This window comes from Stegodyphus dumicola, chromosome 8, assembly GCF_044657685.1.
Source record: "Stegodyphus dumicola isolate Sdum_Otavi_A_Nest chromosome 8, ASM4465768v1".
NCBI lineage: Eukaryota > Metazoa > Arthropoda > Arachnida > Araneae > Eresidae > Stegodyphus > Stegodyphus dumicola.
Genome location: NC_140775.1, coordinates 74979809 through 74999624, shown reverse-complemented (window position 1 = coordinate 74999624; position 19816 = coordinate 74979809). Strand labels below are relative to the sequence as shown.

General features: G+C 34.9%; 1 protein-coding gene across 1 annotated transcript in view; it reads right to left on the bottom strand.

The window, feature by feature from the left end:
- LOC118188948 (uncharacterized) overlaps window positions 1–19816 on the bottom strand; it is a 140111-nt gene that overhangs the window by 20553 nt on the left and 99742 nt on the right. Inside the window, exons 7-8 of the mRNA XM_085822009.1 lie at window positions 9868–10077; window positions 1673–1974 (exon numbers count right to left, since the gene is read on the bottom strand). Of these exons, the coding sequence (XP_085678135.1) occupies window positions 1673–1974; window positions 9868–10077 (512 nt within the window). The remainder of the gene's footprint in view (window positions 1–1672; window positions 1975–9867; window positions 10078–19816) is intronic.

Here is a 19816-nt window from a genome sequence, read left to right as displayed (position 1 = left end):
TAGAAGAGATTATTATTATATTTTCGGAGTATTTTCTGAATGTTTTTTTCCTGGATTCAAATTTAATTAATTTTAGTTATCGCTAAAGCTTGATATCCACTCTCTGTTGCGTGCCCACTATTTTTGATTAACAGAGTGAAAAGCAATCAAGAAATGTATGTAAGAATTAAACAAAACACATGTGTCATATTGGGTCCAAATTGTTTAAAGTAATCGGCACATTATACAAATTGGGAAAACGTAATCGCGTATGTATCTTAACTTTGCTCAAATAATATTTTCTTCATATCTGTAAATCTTTAATAGCTTCTACGTACTTACCACCCAAAAAGATAGATTTCAATGTACTGTATGCAAACTGATAATCGGTGTAAAAGGGTGTCCTAACCATCCTAGCGTTATACTAAAGTTGAGCGATATTGTTCAGTACACTGACTAAGGATCGAATCTCAGACTTCTTTGTTATTCACAACTGCTGTAACATTTGATTTATTCTGAACCGTTAGGTAATTCCAGATAATTTCTACAAATCAAAATTTTGTATTTGTATTTCGTCCCCATAAAATTTCTCATCCCACGGAGAAACATTTTACTGACATAACATTTCAAATGTTCCCCATACAAACTTTACTATTCAAAAAAGGAGGTCTAAAGTAACTAAAAAATATCAATAAACAACAGCTTAAAAAAATGAAACCTTAAAAGTGATTTTATTTATTTTTAATTTTATTTTATTCATTTTTATAATATTCAAACTTATTCATCTTAAAAATAGCAAAAGTTAAACTTAAAATAAAAATTATTTTGGATTTTTTAAAAATTAACTTTTTTTTTAAATTAAAAAACATACTCGAAAATTAATTGATACATTTAAAAACTGATGTATTTCTCTATTTTAATATAATTTACCCTTTTTATTTTATTTTAAGCGCTCTCGATATCTTTTAGGTAAATTTTAAGCGCACTCTCGATATCTTTTAGTTAAAGGTAAGTTAATAAATTAAGCAATTCGAGGGTTATCTGCTTATGAGAAAAGATTACTTTGTAATCGATCTTTTAAAGGAAACTAGCTCGAATTCAAGTTACGCATTAGAAAAAGCCCTAAAACTGCCCAGACACCCAGTCCGTTCCCGAACTTGGGTCTACTCCTCGGCCGCTGGTGAATGTTAAACCTAAATAAAGACTTACAACATGACTTTTAATTTAATTAAATGTAAATGCTTTTTTTATTTTGACTTTTTAATTAATTTGTAGAGCATTCTTTCATGTGTTTCGTGATATTCAATAAATAATTCATAAAAGAAATTAATAATTTACTAAATAAATACAAAATATGTGTTATATTTTTAACAAAACACAGAACAATTTTCAAAGCATTTCATCAGTTATTTTCCCAGTTCGAAGAATCGGAAGAGTTTAATGCAACGAAAATTTTAAAATTCAGAAAGCTGCATTTAAAATTTCTAACTGATCATCTCTTGATACGTAGACTTACATTAATAAAATATTTCTAACATATATTCTAACTGCAATGAAGATACTGTCACATAAAAGCAATATTTTTCATTAAAAATTGTAATGTTTTCCACTTTTCTCAAATGAGGTAATTGTGAAGGACAGAAATGAAACTGTAAGCAGGAGCTTAGGTCTACTGATTCAAAATTTAACTTACCTATGCCCAGACATTTCTATGGTAATACGATTTCCTCCAGATTTAGTTCTAGCGCTCTCCGATCTTGGCCCATTTCCGATTTCTTTAGGACCTCCAAAGTGGTCATCAACCCAGCGGTGAGCGACTGCTGGCAGTTCCCCGTTTTGCTGCCGATGGTGCTGCATCCTGGACCTCCTGGATTCCTCTTGAAGACGATCTGACACATTCTGGAATTCCTGAGGATCCGTGTAGTACTGGATAGTTCGTGAAGTCTCAGCAGAACGTTCCGGAACCATACCTTCTTCCGCTTCTTCTTCCGGTACCTAGGCAAATTAAAACTACAAAGGGACTCGAATTGATTATCGTCTAATGTAGCTAACATTCAAATTTATAACCAGTATTAGATTTCCCATTTTGCTTGGTGCATAATGTTGATCTACAATATCGCCTATCCAATTTAAATGGAAGAATAATAAATATCAAGTATTATTATTTGCATAGTTTAGTGATTCCCGGTTTGGGATGCTCGTACCTTAAGGGTAAGAAATAGGGTATTAGTGAGACTATATGAATGAAAAATGAATAATGACAAAGAAAGCCATACTGCATACGTCTTCCAACAAGAAAAATGTGTAAATATTGAGATGAATGTGTATAGTTGTAGGGTTTCCCAAATTATTTAACCTATTATTCATTTTTTTTTTTTTTTTTTTTTGTTATCTTTCATGATCTCCTCAACTTCCCCTCGCATTTCCTCGCCAGAAGGTAAATTCAAAGTTAAGTGAAGTGAGTGTTTAAACGGGTGAATATTGGAACTTATTCACATCGTGTTTTCGCTAGCCATCGCACGTTTCGTTTCTGATCTTATTGTTACGCTAATACGCCGCTTGGCCATTTCGATTAATTTTCATGCCTGGTAGGTTTGTTAACCTAAGCTAGCCGAAACTTAACGTGCTAATCTAACACTATTCTATTTACACTTGAATTTATTTATGTAATAATGTTTAAGTTCCACCGCAAGTTTTCGGTGTTATTGTAAAGCACGAAGTATGTGCCTTTTGTGTTCATAGTTGGAAATAATAAAGGGTTCTTTTCCCACTTACTCTGTGCTGGTATTACTTCACGTCTGTGAGAGAATTCGCCAGGTTCATTTTGTAGGATCTAGATTATTTATGTGTAAAAGGAAAGATAAATCTTATATAGTAATATACAGAGGACGCCTTCACAATGTGTTTCGTAGTAAATGTACTGACTCCTCAGAGAGACAAGCCGTTGCCTGTCAAGATAAAAAGCTTTGCAATTGTGCTCTAGCACAAAGGTTATGAAGATCAGTTTCTAACTTGAAAAAAAAAAACCAGCCATTATAAAGTCTTCGAAACTCAGCTATGCAAGCGGGGTTTTAGTTTGCTACTGTGATTAATACAGCAAACAAAAATTCGGTTTGCACAGCGGTGTTCCGGAATTAAGATATTGCCACCTTTATGGAAGCTGCATTTCTCTAGATTAAAAACTAATCTTCATAACAGTGCTAACACCCTCGTGATGGAACACAGTTATGCAGCGACCCGTATGTAGTGTACGAGAAAATGTTTCTCAGTAGTAAGATGAAACCTTCTTCACCCTTTTGACATTCAAAAACAAAATATGTAAGAAATATAGATTCAGTCCCCACTCAGCCTCAGAATACGGCATTGCATCGTTGTAAGATCTCAGAATATGATATCGTTTGAACGTGATTTCGCTAGCTAACTTTTCAATAACTTTATAAAAAATAAATACTGAATTGTGTTCAGTGCAATTCCAAATATACAACTATGCTTTAATCGGGTTAAATGGCTTCAGGAAAATTATGTGCTTCGGTATCAAGTCAAGTTGAAGATTCATTTAACTTTGTAATTGTTTCAAATTGCTTTGCATTTTTCCGATTATTGCTAAACTGAAATAAAATTAAAATATGATGTGGACACCACATGACTTGCTTGTACGGTCTATTAAATTATACACATTTTTTGCTGCATTTCACCTAAACTTATTTCCTCGAATCTCATTAGAGATATATTTCACAGTCGATTAGTTCAATTCTCTCTTCACGGCAAAGCAAAAATACATAAATACTCAAAACATCTTCATTAAAAATTGTAAAATACAGAAAAACATAAAACACCAAATACAGTTAAAACAGTTTAAAAAAAAATTTACAATTAACATTACAGTTTCACGTAAAAACAAGCAATTCGGGCAGCGAGATAGATTTTTTGTTGCACAAAATTGAAAGTTTACTTTTGGTCCCATTCGGCAAAAAGACAGTGAAGGTGCAGAAACTGATTTAATTCACTATTCCACTAAAGAGTTTCAAATGTAAACAAATGGCGGTTACGTTAAGCTTAATAGCACTTAAACAACTTTTAAACTGTTGATTATTCTACAACTATTACACGGAGATTAACTATAGGTATAAAAACCTTAACCGGAACATAAGAACAATATAATTCAATGACTTTAAAAGCAAAAAATGCACAATTTACCATCATGTAAGAACAGGTTAACGAGCCTGGTTAACAGAGTTAGTACGCATATGCTTTTTGTGCTACCGATTGCAACCAAAAAGGGAGGTGCACAGCTACATGTTATAGCAGTCCCATGTACAAAATTTCAACGTTCTGAGGCTAAACATTTTTTGAGTTATTCGAGATACATACGTGCGTACGTACGTACAAACTTCAAGAAGAATATCTATTCTGATTCGATTTACAGTCCATTTTGGGAAAAAAAAGTCCTTTATTATGTCCAATACATACAGACCTAACGCAAAAACATCGCTCAAACGGATTCAACAGCGATCAAAATGGATAATTTCGTTGAAATATGATACCCGAAATTTTTTGCGATTAGAATATTCCCTTTACTTCGTACAAGGAAGTAAAAAATAATGTATTTATTTATTTAATGTAGTTCTTTAATTCTTATTTAATACAGTAATGTATCAGCTGTTTGCTTCATTTATTGCTTTTTTTTTTTTTTTTTTTTTTTTTTTTTGAGTTTTAAAATACAGCGAAAAATCTACTTAGAACTAAATAATGTATTTAAAGGTAAAAAGTATGAGTAAATCCTTCGTAGTTAGGTTTTTTTCTTTTAATTACTCATGTTAAATTTTGATACGTCAGGAAAAGCAATAATATATTCGAGAAGAAATGCAATGTTTATGGAAAAGATGACATTTAAAGAAGGAGATAAAAAATCAAAAGAAAAGGGTTAGGTTACTAGATATAGCAGAGCACGTGAGGGCTATATGCCTAAGGGAAGGGATGCAGCCGAGGAGGATTTTCTAACGGAAAAACTAAGAAAACTGCAGCCAGTCCATTCACCTGGAATCCAACTCCCAATATTCAGTGATGTTAATGATTTAGCGACTGGTGCGTACAAAAATCAAAAGAAGAGAAAAGCATTGTTAAAGGTCAGTGCTCATTTTTATCCTTGATTTTATGTAGCGTGTTGAAAAATGCAGAGAGTAATCAACGCCGTCAGAATAAGCATAAAAAATACAGACATCAGAAAGTTCTTAGTCAACAGCAATAAAATCTGCCAACCGTTTTTGAGGGTTATGGAGAAGCATCTCGAAATGTCAACAACCACATCTAGTTTAGAAGAGACTTCAAAATATCATTTCAGTCTATCTTATTCGTAAACCAGTGTTTTAGAATATGAGTGAGTAAAATGGATTGCAAACACCAAATTATGTTTTCATCCAAGCAAGCAACATAAATCAATAAACCGACAAATCCACTTCATGAAATCATTTTTGAAGAATTAAAAAAATCATCAAAGATTAAGGCAATTTTCACCCTTTAAAATAATGCTGCAATGATGAGATCAACTCAGAAGTTTAGGTGTTTCTGCAAGCTGAGAGATTTCACACCTCAAGGTCAGCTAATCTTTAATCTAATTTTCAACTCACTTCCTACGTGTATGTCAGTTTCACAAGCACCTGTCAAAATCGTGGGCTGAGAAGACACTCAGAAAACAATTAAGTTTCGGGTTGCATTTCGTATGTTTTCTGTTAGATGGCGCTACAAAAGAGAAGAAATGGCCAAGTGGTGGCCCACTGGTCGAATGAAGCCCTTGAAATCTCTTTTTGGAAGCCTGCAATAAGAATTTTAACAAACTTTATTATTAGCATTGTTTGTTGTAATGTTTTTTAGCCGTCTTAGGGCCATCATGGCTAATATTTTGCTCCTCATGGGCGGTATTATAGTGAGGTATTATTTATTTCTATCACATTTTTAAGCCCTAAAGTTCAAATATGTATGTATTATGTGTAATTGTGTTCGAAACAGTACCTAAAATTGTTATAGGTACAATCTTATGAGTGCCCTGGTGTTCTGTATCTGCAATAGTGTTAGCGAAACATAACTGAAATTAATATATTATTGTCATGAAATAACTTTTTTATTAATCAAGGACATATTCCTAATTATAGCAGAACAGAACACTGAGCGACCTGTGGCGCTAATATACATCACTATTAATCCCCGTTACAGGAGAAGGCTACCTCTGATTTAGTACAAAAGATTTTGTTATATCATTATTAGACTATAAGCAAAAGTACGTTTACGTATGCAGTTTCCTTTAGTTGTATAGATTATTGTTTTTATTGAAATATTTAATAAGAAAACAGAGAAATGAGTTTCAGGAATATTAATACTACAGAAATATGGTTTACAGTTCATATATTTAACATGAATGCAAAGTTATGAGTAAATAAAAAATATTAAGATATTCAAATATTTTATTATTATGGTTGTAATTATTCTCTATTTATTTTTTAAATTAAAATTTTAATATGAGTAAGCTGTAAGATAAAATTTTTACTTTGGCTTGTGACAGTCCTTAAAATCTTCTTTTTAATTTATTATTTCCACTTTCCAGCTTGAAGCTATTTAGCTATAATAAATCCTTCTGAAAAGCTTTAGTTAAATAATAATCAAAAACTCACATACTTAAATTGCAGCAAAAATTGAAGTAAATATCATTTATCAAAAACATTTACTAAAATAATGGTAATTAAACCATACTATGTCCTGTTTGAGAATTATAAAAATTTTGTCATTCTTAATTTAACATCGCTTACATGATTGTCGCTCTTCTTTCACTTGCCTTAGCTTAGACCAGTGGTTCTCAACATAATTTGCCCCACGAACCCCTTTCATCGTTGCTAGAAGATCATTCTTCTTCTCCTTTCTCAAACTCGATAAACAGATATACACTTATTTCGATAATTTCTTAATATGTTTTTATAAATTGAACAACAAAACGTATAAACGAAGCTATGAAACTTTCCCCAGGGTGAAAATCCCTGGCTTAGACAATATGTTGTATACAACTTATTCTTTTGTCGTCAGCCATAGGTTGAAAATATGTGAAAGGTACGCTTCTCATAATCGAACAAGTGTACTTCTTTCAGTGCTTGAACTGCTTTGTTATTTTATGAGTTACACTTAAATGAAAATGATGCGTTCAATTCCATCAACCTGCATATTACTGAAGATAACAGCATTATACTGACCTTCATCTATGTCACTATTTAAAATTATATTGAAAGAAACATCGTTGTCTTTTTTTATCGCTTTTTTTTTTTTTTTTTTTTTTTTTTTTTGCTAAATCAGTACCAGTTAAATTGTTATTACATGCATATTATTCAATTTTATGTTAAAAGCTCAATAATCCTTCACACAAATATATATATAAATAATTTAGATGAAAGAAGCAATGTTTACCTCCTTTATCAAAACATCAGCAAAGAAAAGTAAGCTTTAAAAATTGTTGCTATTATTATAATATTTAATTTTTCTATAGAAAACGTTAGATTGTTTTGAATAAAGGTAATCATTGCAAACGATTCATCTTGCTGCAGTCATTCACTAAGAAAACAGAAACAGAACAACCTCTAAAGTGTAAGAAACATCTCTTTCATAGATTTAATCAGATGGGTAAGTTTAGGAAATAGTAAGTCTCAAGGTATAAAGGCAAAAACTCAGACAGATAATTATAAAGAAATATTAATATTTCCTTGCTTGAATAAATGTTCGAAATATCACCTTTTATCCCTTCTTCACCATCAAGGAAGTCTTTGCAATAGTTTCGCTTTAACGTTGCTATTGCAAAGAATTGTTTAAAGCTGAATAAAACATTTTTAATCTGTATTTAATTTGATCAATATTTTTCTCTTATTGCGGAAAAAAGTAACACCTTAACATGAAAGTTAAAATGTAAAGAATTAAATCATATAAATCTTTAAAATGTTGCATATTTGGAATTTATATGCTAATGCTAACGAATGAATTTCAGTTTTTCAGAAAAACTGTATACTCCTAACGTAAACTACAAGTAGTTAGGTAAGTAGCATATGAAGGATCTTCCAACTGCTTTAAGTATCCTAGGACTGCTAGGAGGCCGATGACCAGGTGAATGCCATAAAAATAAAAGTTTCAGAAATATTCTGGAAAAATATCTTGCACTTCACCATGATTCAATCACAATCATCTTTATAGTACTGTCATGATTATTTTTATAATACTTAAGAACCATACGAAGTTTTGAACGGAACATTAATTCCAATGGTTATTATGAATTTCACGTTTTTAAATTACCTTTAGGTAACAGATATAATGCTTAAGTAGTAATATTAAGTCAACATAACATCTAACTTTGTGCTAAATTTTTGTAAGAAACTTGAGTATTTTAGAGTACTAATTCATGTCGATAAGGTAAGGAAAGTCAAAACTCATCTCTAATATATTAGTGAAAGAACTCAATATTTGAGTTCATATTACTGACTCCACATTGAATTATTCTATGCAACAATAAATACACTGATGAAAAACTGAAATTCCAACAACAAAGAAGCATAGGTACTAGGTTAACGGAGTTTGGGAGGCATATCTGCGCACCTGAAAGAAGATGAATATTCATATTTCGCCCTAGACAAATAAATAAGTGCACCGTTAGCAGCGTCAGCTATGAAGATGCAAATCACACTTGTTTTAAACACGCGATGTAAATTTTGTGTATTTTATTTATCTTGTGGACTGGGCGTTGTGAGAGAGAGTTGAGTTAAGAATGTCATTAAAAATATGAAAAAGCAGCATCAGAAACTGAGTTTGAATAAAGCTGTATAACAGGACTACGAAAAGGTGGATTTTTTTTTCGCAATACCGCAGAAAGACGCTGAAACGATGAATCCACTATGAATGCGTGCTGGCAACAATAGGCACGAAAAGTTACTGTCTCAAGAAGTCCGAGATCTTGTCGGACACGTTTCACCAATCAGAGGGAAAGACCGCCGTATTTACCCGTATGTCTGTAGCGCATAGCACAGCATCTTCAGCAAATATTCGAGCTTTTGTTGGTCCTAGAGTGATACAACGAACTGCAACAAATCGATTACTCGAGGGACAGCTAGGAGGCCGATGATCAGGTGAATGCTTTGGACCAAGCTGTGTGCGGCGTGGACATATTGAACATATACTAGGAGTTATTGTCTGAGGGCCAATTTCCAGTGACAGTAAAAACACTCTGATCGTTATACCACACACCTTGACAACGAATCTGCGACTGCAGTGGTTGTGCTGCTATTCTTGATCAATAATCCAGTGAGTATTTTACGACAGTATAACGCTCGTTTTTATACCGCTACTATCACCCAATATACTCTACAAAGTATCGACATGTCGCCTTGGCCTGCGAGAGTAACCGATCTTTCTCCCATCGAGCATGTATGGTATATGATTGGACGATAAATCTAGTATCATCCACAACCAGCCCGAACCTTTGTTGATCAAACTGACCAAGTGCAACAAGCATGAAACTCCATCCCATGAGATGGCATGCGGCAAGTGTACAACAAAATGCATGCGATTTCGCACGCCTGAATTCAACATTGCAGCGCCTGCACAGGTTATTAATGTACCACCTCTTCACATTTAAAATGGCTTTTCTCCGTTATACCCATGGCCTTGAAATATTAGTCAATTAAATATGTTATCTAAAAAAGTGCTTTGCCAGCATTTTATTCCTTGAATCAGACTTCTTCTTGGTGCTGAGATTTCTTTATTCTTCAATGTATTTTTATAAAGTAAATTTCGCAAACTAAAAGTAAATAAATTCGAAATAAAGCTCGAAAACTGCTTAAAATTTGGGGCATAAGTTCAAAATGTTACCTCGTCATCAAACGCTTCTTCATGGTGATGAGTACGAGTGGTTTCAGTAGATATCTCGCCATCCTTCAGTTCGGATATTTCTTTCACTTCATCTTTGTCCACTATCTTCTGAGACCTACTTGAATAGTGGGTTAGTTTCCCAGGGAATTCACCGAAAGAGTTACTAAAGCTGGGATCATCAGGAGATATAATTGTCCTCTGGTGGATTTCCTAAAAACGGAAGAAAGTCAAAAAATCGTTTGGCAAGGAATACAGCCATAAGACTTTGTATCAAGAGTAATCTAAATTAATGTATAGTAATTAGAAATACCTGTCGCTAATTTATATAGCATTAAATTTTAGTAAGTTGAGGTATTCTCATTTAATTCCATACCCTGTTTGCTATGAATATTACAAAGAATAAAACCTTCGAGGTAAAAATAATTTTTTTAGACAGTAAATAGTATATAAGCTGAAATGCATTGCTTAATGCACTAATAATATGATCTCTGGCTCTACGCTTATCCAAAATATGACTTTGTTGATCAGATTAATGTTGATGAGAAATGCATTCTGATCAACTTTAAAAATTTATTTTGATAAACCTCACTGTTTTTATTCTGATTCACTTACTTTCTAATACTAGAACTGAAAAAAACACAGGGAAAAAATTGTGAGTCCTAATTAGATTAAGAATTTATTTTATTCAGCCATTTTTGTATACCCTGTCACTAGAATTGAAAATTCGAATTTTATTCGTTATTTATTCAAAAATATTCACATCCCGAAAATAAATTTTTCATTGATATCTATCATATTAGTAATAGTTAATAACTAGCATATTATTAATAGTTTATAACTAGCAGAAGTTATCTGAAATGAAACCATTAACATAACCATTGAAACTTTTTTCATAAAGTAAGAGTAATTTTTCAGTTAATTTGGATTTCTCCTACGGGATTCATCGCACAATGCCACATAGTTTTTGAGAAGATTTATAAATTGCAAATTGCTGTCGTTGACTGTAAACCTACTCATTATTCTGTTCAAGTTTTACTAAGACATGCCTTACATTATTAATGCACAGAATAGGCATTTCAGTGTCGTTTTGGTCCCCCTTTCAGGATTACCTCATTCATTTATACACTGACTACCAATAAGTATTTGGACACCTATGCAAATGACGATATCTGCGGTCCTAAGGTATTTCACGGGGTATCCGCCGATAACATCGCGGCAAAAACATCGCGGACGAAAACGTCGCGGAGAAAACAACGTAAGGCGAAAACGTCGTGCTACAAAACATCGTAGGAGAAAACATCGCAGTTCTAAAACATCGTGGTACAAAATAAAGTATATACAAATCATCGCATGACGATAACATCGCAGACATGCTTTTTTCAGGTTTTAATAATTGTAAATGATTATTCCCATAATGATTTGTGAGCGCAAGATGTAAAGAAGGATAATTTTTACTTTCACATTTTTTTATTAACTAATAAATTTTTGCTGAAAACGTAAGAAGGAAACTTAAGCATAGAAAATTAAATGCGACTTATAGATTACACTTTTCATGAAAAATTACCAGTAAAAACTTTATAAAAAATGATTTATTAATAGCCTTTGTTAGTTAACTTATCAGGTTCTGCGTTCCTCCTTACTTGCTTAGGGAACATTGACTGTCCTGACTCGGAACAGGGAGCTTACTAAAGCTATGTTCAATAAATTTGGGAAGTAGACAATACACACAGGAAGGGTATACGAAACCCTTTATTTTTCTCTCTTTACAGTGATTTCCGGACTTCGGAATACAGAGACCAACCACTTGTGGTCTGAACGTAAGAATATAAATATATTAACTAAACTCTAACTAGACTTAACTTTGGATTAATCAAACAAGTGCCTAACTCCAAGATTGGCCGTATATTAACAAAAAGCCGTATGTAGTACAGAGAACTGCTAACACTACGATACGTTTAAAATTATCAAGAGGATTAAACCTTTGGCCTTGAAGGCAACCAGCAACCGAGTAAAACTACTGTGGCAAGCGGCCTGCTTCTAATAGCTCCTTCCTCTCTCTTGCTTGGCAAAAAGCCACAACTTAAGTACTTGGCGTTAGCAAGACAAATTTGCATAAATAAGTTAAAGCTTTTAATTCTAGCCGGAAGTAGAAAATAAGAAGTGATAGTAAAGATTTAAAATAAAATAAACGTTAGTAAAACTTAGGATCCTTACAAACTATGTCGGTTTAAAATTCTATTAAGTGTTACAAGTTGCATTAATTTTCTATGCTTAAGTTTCCTTCTTATTTTATCAGCAAAAATTTATTAGTTAATAAAAAATATGAAAGTAAAAATTATTCTTCTTTCCATCTTGCGCTCACAAATCATTAGGGGAATATCCATTTACAATTACTAAAACCTGAAAAAATCATGTCTGCGATGTTATCATGTGATGTGATGATTTGTAGATACTTTATTTTTTACCACGATATTTTCGACGACGATGTTTTTAAATTGCGAAGTTTTTGAACCGCTTTATTTTAGACGACGATGTTTTGTGCCACGATGTTTTAGAACAGCGATGTTTTCTCTCTGCGATGTTTTTTTCCACGATGTTTTGTAGCACGACGTTTTTGCCTTGCTTTGTTTTCTCCGTGACGTTTTTGTCCGCGATGTTTTTGCCGCGATGTTTTCGGCTGTAACCATTTCACGGACTCCGCCGGTATATATCGTGTAGGAAACAGCATCGGCTTTAGTCGCATGCAAGATGCCTCGCAGTTCGAAGCTCTCTGATTTCGAGAAAGGTATAATTATAGGGTATCACAAATGTGGCCGATCCTTAAGGGACATATCTAGCGATCTGAAGTACTCAAAATCGACAGTGGCCTATGTGTTTAAGAAATGGAAGGTGAGCGGTGATTGTCGGAATGTGTCGGCAGACCAGCGAAATTGGGAGACAGAGACCGACGAGTGCTGTCCAGAGAAATTCGGAAGAACCGCACCCAACCGATGGCCCTCATCTGCGAGGAGTTTCAACAGGCATCCGGGAGTGTTGTTTCAATGAATACCATCCGTAAGGAAACATATCTGCTTGGTTTTCATGGTCGTGCTGCTGCCCATAAGCCTTTGATCACAAAGTCCAACCGCGCTGCTCGGTTAATGTGGTGCAAAGCACATCGAAATTGGACCGTAGATCAGTGGTAACGGGTTCTTTGGAGTGACGAATCAAGGTTCACCCTTTACCGTTCGGATGGCAGGGTCTGGGTCTGGCGTCTACCTGGAGAACGTCTCCTGCCAGAATGCATTGTACCAACAGTCAAGTTCGGCGGAGGTGGAATTATGGTCTGGGGGTGTTTCTCCTGGTATGGGCTGGGACCCTTGGTCCCCATTCATGGTAAGCTCAACTCTGATGCCTACTGCACTATTTTGGATGACAATGTGCTTCGTACGTTGTGGCAGTTTTACGGGTTGGACCCCTGTTACTTTCAGGACGACAATACCAGTTGTCATTTTCGACGTTAACCAAGGCTTGGTATGATGCCAATGGAGTTCATCGAATGGACTGGCCTGCCCAGAGTCCAGACTTGAACCCTATCGAGAACTTCTGGGACGAGTTGCATCGCCGAATTCAGGGGTGCACTACCCGTGCAAAATCGGTGAAGGAACTTCTATGTCTTCTCCAAGCCGAGTGGAAGAAAATACCACTAGCTGTCATACAAAGACTTGTGGAAAGTATGCCCCGGGGGTAACCCGCTGTAATTACCTCTCATAGAGGCTCTACTAACTATTGATTTTGAATAAAGTTAGTTTTTCTTTTCTATCGCAGGTGTCCAAATACTTATTGGTAGTACTCCGTACATACAAGATTGGACAGTGAGTGACCTGCCGTCACTCAGTGATCACAAAATTATTACTTACAGCCTGGATACTCCTATAGACTACATAATAAAGAAAAGATTCAAAACGGCATTTGGAGGACATTCCGTTTTACGGGAACACATTCGAGCGCACGTAGAGAAATTTATCAAAGATTTCAACAACTGCCAGGACAGAAACTCCTTAGATAATCTCTACGACTTACTAGTTACAAAAATAGTGCAAGCCGCCCACAAAGCATATCGTTTGAAATCTGTAAAGGCAAAACACTCGATATCCTGGTGGTCACCAGAGCTTAACACAGAGAGGAGCAGAGTTCGAGCACTTCGCAGAAAAGCACAATCCACGGTAGATCCATATCTACGGCAACTCAAAATGATAACATACAATAAAGCCAGAGCTTTATATAAAAGAAAAATTAAAGAGGCCAAGTTAATCTCATGGAGAACTTACTGTAGTAATGTCACTAAAGCCTTTGGACCTACTCAAAAGATAACATGTAACAAGGTGTTTCGTCCTACGACCCTTTCGCATATGGTGAATAGCACTGCCTCATCCAACATCGAAGTAATCAGTGAGATCATAAATGCAGTTTTTCCTGATGATGATGAAGAGGATTTCTTAGAGGAGCAAGAGGAAGCGAGAAAAACCTACAGTATGAAATTTTGCCAGGTTACCAGAAGAGACGAACTCCCTCCTACGCAAATGGAAGTGGATAACATCATACGTACTCTGGCACCCAAAAAAGCTCCAGGTCCGGATGGAATTGATAATATCATCATTAGAGAGATACACCGGGAATTCCCAAAACTATTCCTTGCGGTCATTTCAGCTTGCTGGAAACATCAGTACTTTCCTAAAAATATGAAGTTGGCAGAAGTGGCGTTATTCCTAAAATCAGGCAAAACTCCGGCAGAACCTACATCTTACAGGCCAGTCTGTCTACTGCCAGCGCTCGGTAAGGTATTGGAAAGAGTAATTCTTTACAGATTGGACTTCTTCCTGCAAAGGAACAACGCCCTGCATCCCAACCAATATGGATTCCGAATGGGCAACTCAACTGAACATGCCATAAAAGACTTAATGGCCACTATCAAACAGAACAAGGATAACAATTTGCACTCACTGGCAATAGCCATTGACATCAAGGGAGCCTTTGACTCCCTTTGGTGGCCAGACGTAATAAATTTGCTGCACAACATGGCGTGCCCAACAGCCATTATTACCATCCTTCGCTCGTACCTTCAAGATCGAAGTGTACAAGTAACATCAGACAGCGGCATTTATGTCAAAAATGTCTTTAGAGGATGTCCACAGGGGTCATGCCTTGGACCAACACTGTGGAATATAGTGGCAAACTCGGCATTTCGTCAGTTTGAGAGCGTAGAATACGCTCGAAACATAGCCTATGCGGACGATTTTATGCTAGTTGTGGCAGGAAGGAGTAACCTCGAAATGAGATCTCAATACTGTCTTGATCTGTTCTCCCAATGGGCCAGAGCACATAAGCTTCAGATTTCGGCAGAGAAAACTAAAGCTTTGCTCATAGGACGCAGTAGGCAGCTAAGACGCAACCCAAGCATTAAACTCCATGGGATACCGGTAAAATGTTTCCCCCAATTGAAATATCTTGGGCTATTACTCGACAACAGACTTTCTTGGATGCCACATGTCAGGAATCTTAAGACTCGAATTAGCATCCTAAGCAACAACATGAGACGCATGACTTCACATAAATGGGGTATCTCATCTAAGCTACTAAAAATTTGGCATAGAACCATTACAGAAAGAGTAATAACTTATGGAGCAGCAATCTGGGGTGGCGAACTTACCTCTCATATGAAAAGATCCCTGCTCTCTATTCAGAGACAGCAGCTACTTCAAGTATGCAGGGCCAACCGTACCACGTCAACACTAGCCCTACAACAACTAGCAGGAATTGCTCCCCTAGATTTGAGAGTAGAAAGGGAGGCAGCTATCGTAAGGGTTACCAGGCTGGGTCAAACTTCAACACTCTGGGGTCATAGTTGTCACCACTCGGACTACGAGGAGCAAAACAACTGCAATAACTTTCATCCAGCAGCTTTTAATCTCTCTGACGGTATCAGTATAAACGACCAACCAATTCAGAGGTACAGTAATAACCTTTTCACAGATGGCTCCAAAACTGAGAACGGCACGGGCAGCGCCTTCTGTAGACTAGAAAATGGAGTTGTAACATTCGAGTAGAAAAGGAAATTAGGCTTGAATAACTCGGTATACCAAGCAGAGCTTCTAGCTATCAGTGCTGCAATTAGATATGCGAACACATGTCAACAGGAGAAATTCTCCATACTCAGTGATTCGGCATCAAGTCTGACGGCTATCGCAAGTCAAAACAGCCGGAGTCCATTGGTATACAGAATTCAGAAACAGCTTCTGACAATGCCTATTTCGCAAAGACCCACTTTAAAATGGGTTCCCGCTCACACAGGGATTCAAGGCAATGAAGCCGCTGACCTACTGGCCAAGCAGGCAGCCAACTGTACGGATATATTAGAAAGACCAACTAAACTTCCTTGGTCTCATATTAAGCGAACAACTTTGACAAGTCTTCTACAAAATTGGCAAAGTAGATGGACAAAGGCAGAGGTAGGACGAAGGACATTTCGCTTACTGCCAAAAGTTAACATGGAAATAAAGACCCACTGTGCTAGCCTAACACAGTTCTTGACAGGTCATGGACCATTCCCAGTATACCTGAACAGATTCAGACTTAGGGATACTCCTTTCTGCGAATGCGGAGAGGAAGGCGACACGGACCATTATTACTTCCATTGTGTACATACAAGAACCTGGCACTTGAAGAAACCAGCGGACTGTGCCTGGGCAATGTGGACGACTAACACACTCAAAAACAGAATAGCCCTTGATAAAATAGAGAAAATCTCAGAACACTGCCTAAGCAGAAACAACCGTGGATAATATTATAATGTTTCAAAAGTTCAGAACTTAAAGCAGATAACTAGAATAACGCTTAGTGCCTTGCAGTTAACAATATGTAAAAACTATTATTAGTTTATAATATTCAACCTTGTTACTCTGGAGTCTTTCCCGCCGTGATGGTATATAATTCCGTTTGGTTCATGTCCGTGGTCGGAAGCCATCATAGCGGTGCACTCACTCACTCACTCACTCACTTATTGGTAGTCAGTGTATATATATAAATATTCCCTCCTTTATAACAATTTACCGGTATGGGTATAATGTTCTTATTTCTATCTCTGGTGCCCGATAATTCTTCAATGAGAATAGTAGAATAAATTACCATCACTTTTGCATAATTAAACTCGGCAACGTTAAAAATAAAAGAGAAAGGTTTTGTACTTGAATTTTATTTGCTCTTCATTCTTTTCATTCAGCACGTTAATTTCTTTTATGGAATATACTTCTGATAATATTGCCTAATAGGTAAGCCTGAAGCTATTTAAAACGTATAAATGACTCTTTTGGAAGTTCTTTTTTTACAGCACTTCGATTTAAATCTTTGTTAAAACTATTCCGTTTGTGTTCTATCTTAGTTAAACAAACTCTCTAACTTGATAAATAAATATTTCATTCTAGCTTATGATTCCTTAAAAACAAACTGTGCTAAATAGACGATAGTGTACTCAAACGCCTTAATTGTGTTAAATATCAGAGAAGCACTATCGACTACACGCAAGAAGTCATACCGAGTATTGAACATAATAATAATAAACCTTTGTAATATGATAATATGAAACTTTGGTAGAACTCTTAGGAAGTTTTAAGACTGCCCTATTTTTCAGGAGTAACTGATTTAACTGAGAATAATCAAAAGAAACTGCTTCAAAACGAAAATGCCTTGAAAATAATCCGTATAGAATAATGATACTTCTTTACTCATGTTATAATTAAATAAATTAATTTAAATTCAGCAAGATAAATCTATCACAGTCTTAAAAAAATCAGCAATGACAAAGAAGAAATATTCGTCTATATGTAGGAATTCTAAAATTTTTCAAATACGAATCTTAAAAGAGTCTCCAATCTGTTGACTCTCAAATCATTTACATAAGAATAAGAAAAAAAAGAAAAGAAAAATATTTTTTACTTAATATTAAAATTTTTAATTGAACTGAAATTTCAAATTTCCTTTAATGGAAAACAAGAATACAGCTTTTAAAAATCCGCCTCCATTTATTAAGAAGATATCTGATCACAGTTCCTGAATCTTGAAGTTCATTTTCTCAGTATAATTTAACACACACGCATACACGGGGAGAGTGGGAAAAAGAAATGAAAGGAATTGAATAAGAGTTCAAGTTTTTTATATATCTCTAGAGTCTCGCCCTTCCTTTACCAATCCAACTAAGTATAGATTGAAAACGTTATTTCAAGAGTTAAAATAGATAAACACTACGTTCTTAGAAAATTAAGGATGTGGAACTCAGACCCAACATGAAGTGATATTTGAATCCAAGTCCACTGAAACTGACACAATCGCGTTCTTTTCCTGTTGGGCTGCAAAATTAGTTTCATGGTTAAAACATTGAACAGTTTTAAAAGATTAATTTAGTTAGATCCAAATGAAGAAAAAAGCACGAAGATTCGAGATTTCGAATCTCGAATTCGGCAACTTAAATGAGCCGAACATACCATCCACAGTTATGAACATAATTTTCGATATTCACTAAGATTCAGATTCAGATGCTTAATTTTATTGAAGAAATTTTTATAGCCGTTGAAAAATTATATCTAACTTAGTAAATTTTTTTATCTATGATTTGATTGAATTTATAGTACAAACTATTTAAGAAAGATGTAACAGACCAAAATTATTTTTCAGATTTCAAATAGCTGAAATGTCCAACACCAATGAAAACCTGAAGTCAATTATTGAAAAACTGAACAGAATAGCATTAAATAACAATCTATTTTCAGATGAGTAATTTGGGAAACTTGTGAAAAGTAGAGCCCAAATTTGCGAAATATATCGTGCTCCTGTGTTACACAAGTACGGAACCATCAATTACATCTTTCTTCGACTTTAATAATATTTGCGTGATAATAATATAGTTTAGGGGTCACGAAATCGTGCTCTAGTTCCGGTTTTTCAACATTTTGCCTTCCGACTAAGTTTTGGAATCAGTGATAGACAAAACTTCATTAAAATTACTCACATATAATTTGATATACGATTCTCGATAACCAGCTGGATCTTCATCGTGAATTAATTATTAAATTTTTTAGACTTCTTAATTGTTTCTAATCGATTTAACTTGTATACTATGATGCAAGATAATATTTAAAAAACATACCCATGTTTTAGGTAGGATAATGTGGTTTAATATGTTTTTCTATTTCTTTGCGAACAGAACTGATGAGGTAGTGAAAAGATTGCGTTAGCGAAAGCCGATATGGAATTATGTTTACCAGAAAATTTAATTTAGTTTTAAATGAATCGCGGAGTAAAGAATAGTCATTCAACACATTTCTGAGGAAGCCATTGCAAGGTAAAAATTACTATTTAATTTCTTTTGTATTGAAACTCTTTTAGCTAGACAGCTATTCCTTCTTTGGACAGTTATTGCTCTCAACAGTTTTTATAACCGCACCGAAACTATAGACAACAAGTCTAGATCTCTAGTGGTGCAGCAGATCAAGAAAGTTTTAAATAACAGCTATAACGTCTTTCTGGTTCAAAGTCTCTCAAAGTGCTTTTAAGCGCCAATGATGGCAAGAATGGGAGATTTCAGATACAGACAGAAGAATTAGTAATTTCTTAGCTTATGGTCTCAGATAATTTACTATGTGATACTTTATTAAGCTATTTCTAATGCGTCAGTCCTTAACATTGTATACTTGGCAATATTTCGCAGACAAGACATACACTAATACCTCATCCACATGGCACGGGCATAACTGATTATTATACTCGTATTTGCCTATTTTTGCTCAAAAGGTTACACTTATTCCAAAATCTGACGTACATGAAAGTGTTTGATATGATTTCCGAATACACTTTTTTACGTCAGCTAAAACATAAAAGTTTGAGCAACACTTTATTATTAACTTCCCAGACTAAAACA